We start from the raw sequence: 1,482 nt of genomic DNA, 5'->3' as shown, positions 1-1,482 counted from the left end.
CGCCGCTTGCGAAGTTCGTTCTTCGGGTTTCGAGCTCTGCGCCGGGGCGAAGACCTTATATCTCTCCTGGTAATTGGTTAATTTTTGTGAATTTAGTCTAAAAGAGAGTTAGGGTTTAGCCCAGTTTGAGTATCCTTAGACTCTTGCCAACGATGAACGTTTGAATTGTGGATGTACTCCGATTTTTCCGGAGTCAGAATTTTTGGGCATGGTTGACTGCAAGATTAGATGGGTTCTACAAATCTTTAAAAGTAATTGAATTTGTTGTTCATTACTGCAATTAGATGTGGAATGATAAATGGAAAGTGTATGTGGAAGGTTAGGAACCCTAATGCACTTAATGGATATATCATGCGCATATGGATTTTGACATTAAAACTGAAGAAAATGAAGAAGCATTAATGAGCCAACAGTTTGCAGTTTGCCTAATATGATGGGGGAGATTCTAGGATAATGGTGAAAAAATGATTAGTCCATCAAGGAATGAGCTGGAACTGGGCTTTTGGCTAATATTCAATAACTTTGGTTGAGATGTAAAGGATGGACTATTTGAAATGCTTGTGTAATTGCCTGCAATTTATGTTATATTGCAAAAATTGATACCTTGAAGATTAGTACTTGACATAATTTCCTTGACATAACATCCACGATGCAAGTCTTGGCTTATGCAGTGTTATGGTTTGGAAACTAATTAATATATGGCGAGATCTCAGCTGCTCCTTTGGAATTGGTTATTCCTTGGGGTATTCTTATTGGAATGTTGGGACTAATATATAATTGAGACTCATCTTGTTAAACCACCAATACCACCCTAATGACCAATGCTATAAACTTGAAACTCAAGCCTGAGTCAATGAAACATGTGATGATGGTATAGTTAAGATTGACGTCAAAATGTTCTTCGACGTTATATGTATAGTGATATTAATTCTGAAACCTATGTGTCTTTATATTTTTTTACATTAAAGGTTATATGTGATTGAATTTCATTTGCATTGAAATAGTAGATGAGATTCTATAGCTATTTCTATCTACTTGTCTACAACTTCGGACAATAATTGACCAGGTTTTATCCCACAGTTCATGAGAGGCTGCTTCGCAACAGTGAAGATTTTGTCTGGCCAATTGATTGCACATTCCATGGGCGTTTTGTCATCGATGTAGAATTCTTGGACCTGAAAGTATCCCCAATTAATGTAAGAATTTATTGATGTTGCAGGTCTTTGACATATCCTTGTTTTGTATTCTGCAGGCTGTTATTATGAATGCTTTTATTAGAATACTGATGTATGAATGTGTGATTCCCTGGGTTTTGATCCCAGAGGGAGAGGGAAATATGTTTCGTATCATATAGATGCGGAAGTGTTTTTAAAGGTGCTCTCGGGTGCTCGCCTCGGGCGCAAGACGCAGTGGCGCAGTGGCGTAGTGCCCAGCATAAGGTGCGGGGCGCTACGCTTGCACCCAGCGCCCACCCGAGAGCAC

General features: G+C 38.9%; 1 protein-coding gene across 1 annotated transcript in view; it reads left to right on the top strand.

Moving 5' to 3' along the window:
• The window catches only part of LOC109826907 (BTB/POZ domain-containing protein At1g21780), an 8,075-nt gene that overhangs the window by 1,537 nt on the left and 5,056 nt on the right, over positions 1-1,482 (top strand). Inside the window, 2 exon segments of the mRNA XM_020393923.1 lie at positions 1-69; positions 1,081-1,196. The exon segment at positions 1-69 is cut by the window's left edge and continues 11 nt beyond it. Coding sequence (XP_020249512.1) covers positions 1-69; positions 1,081-1,196 — 185 coding nt within the window.

This window comes from Asparagus officinalis, chromosome 10, assembly GCF_001876935.1.
Source record: "Asparagus officinalis chromosome 10, Aspof.V1, whole genome shotgun sequence".
Lineage (NCBI taxonomy): Eukaryota > Viridiplantae > Streptophyta > Magnoliopsida > Asparagales > Asparagaceae > Asparagus > Asparagus officinalis.
This window is presented reverse-complemented; position numbering and strand designations above follow the sequence as displayed.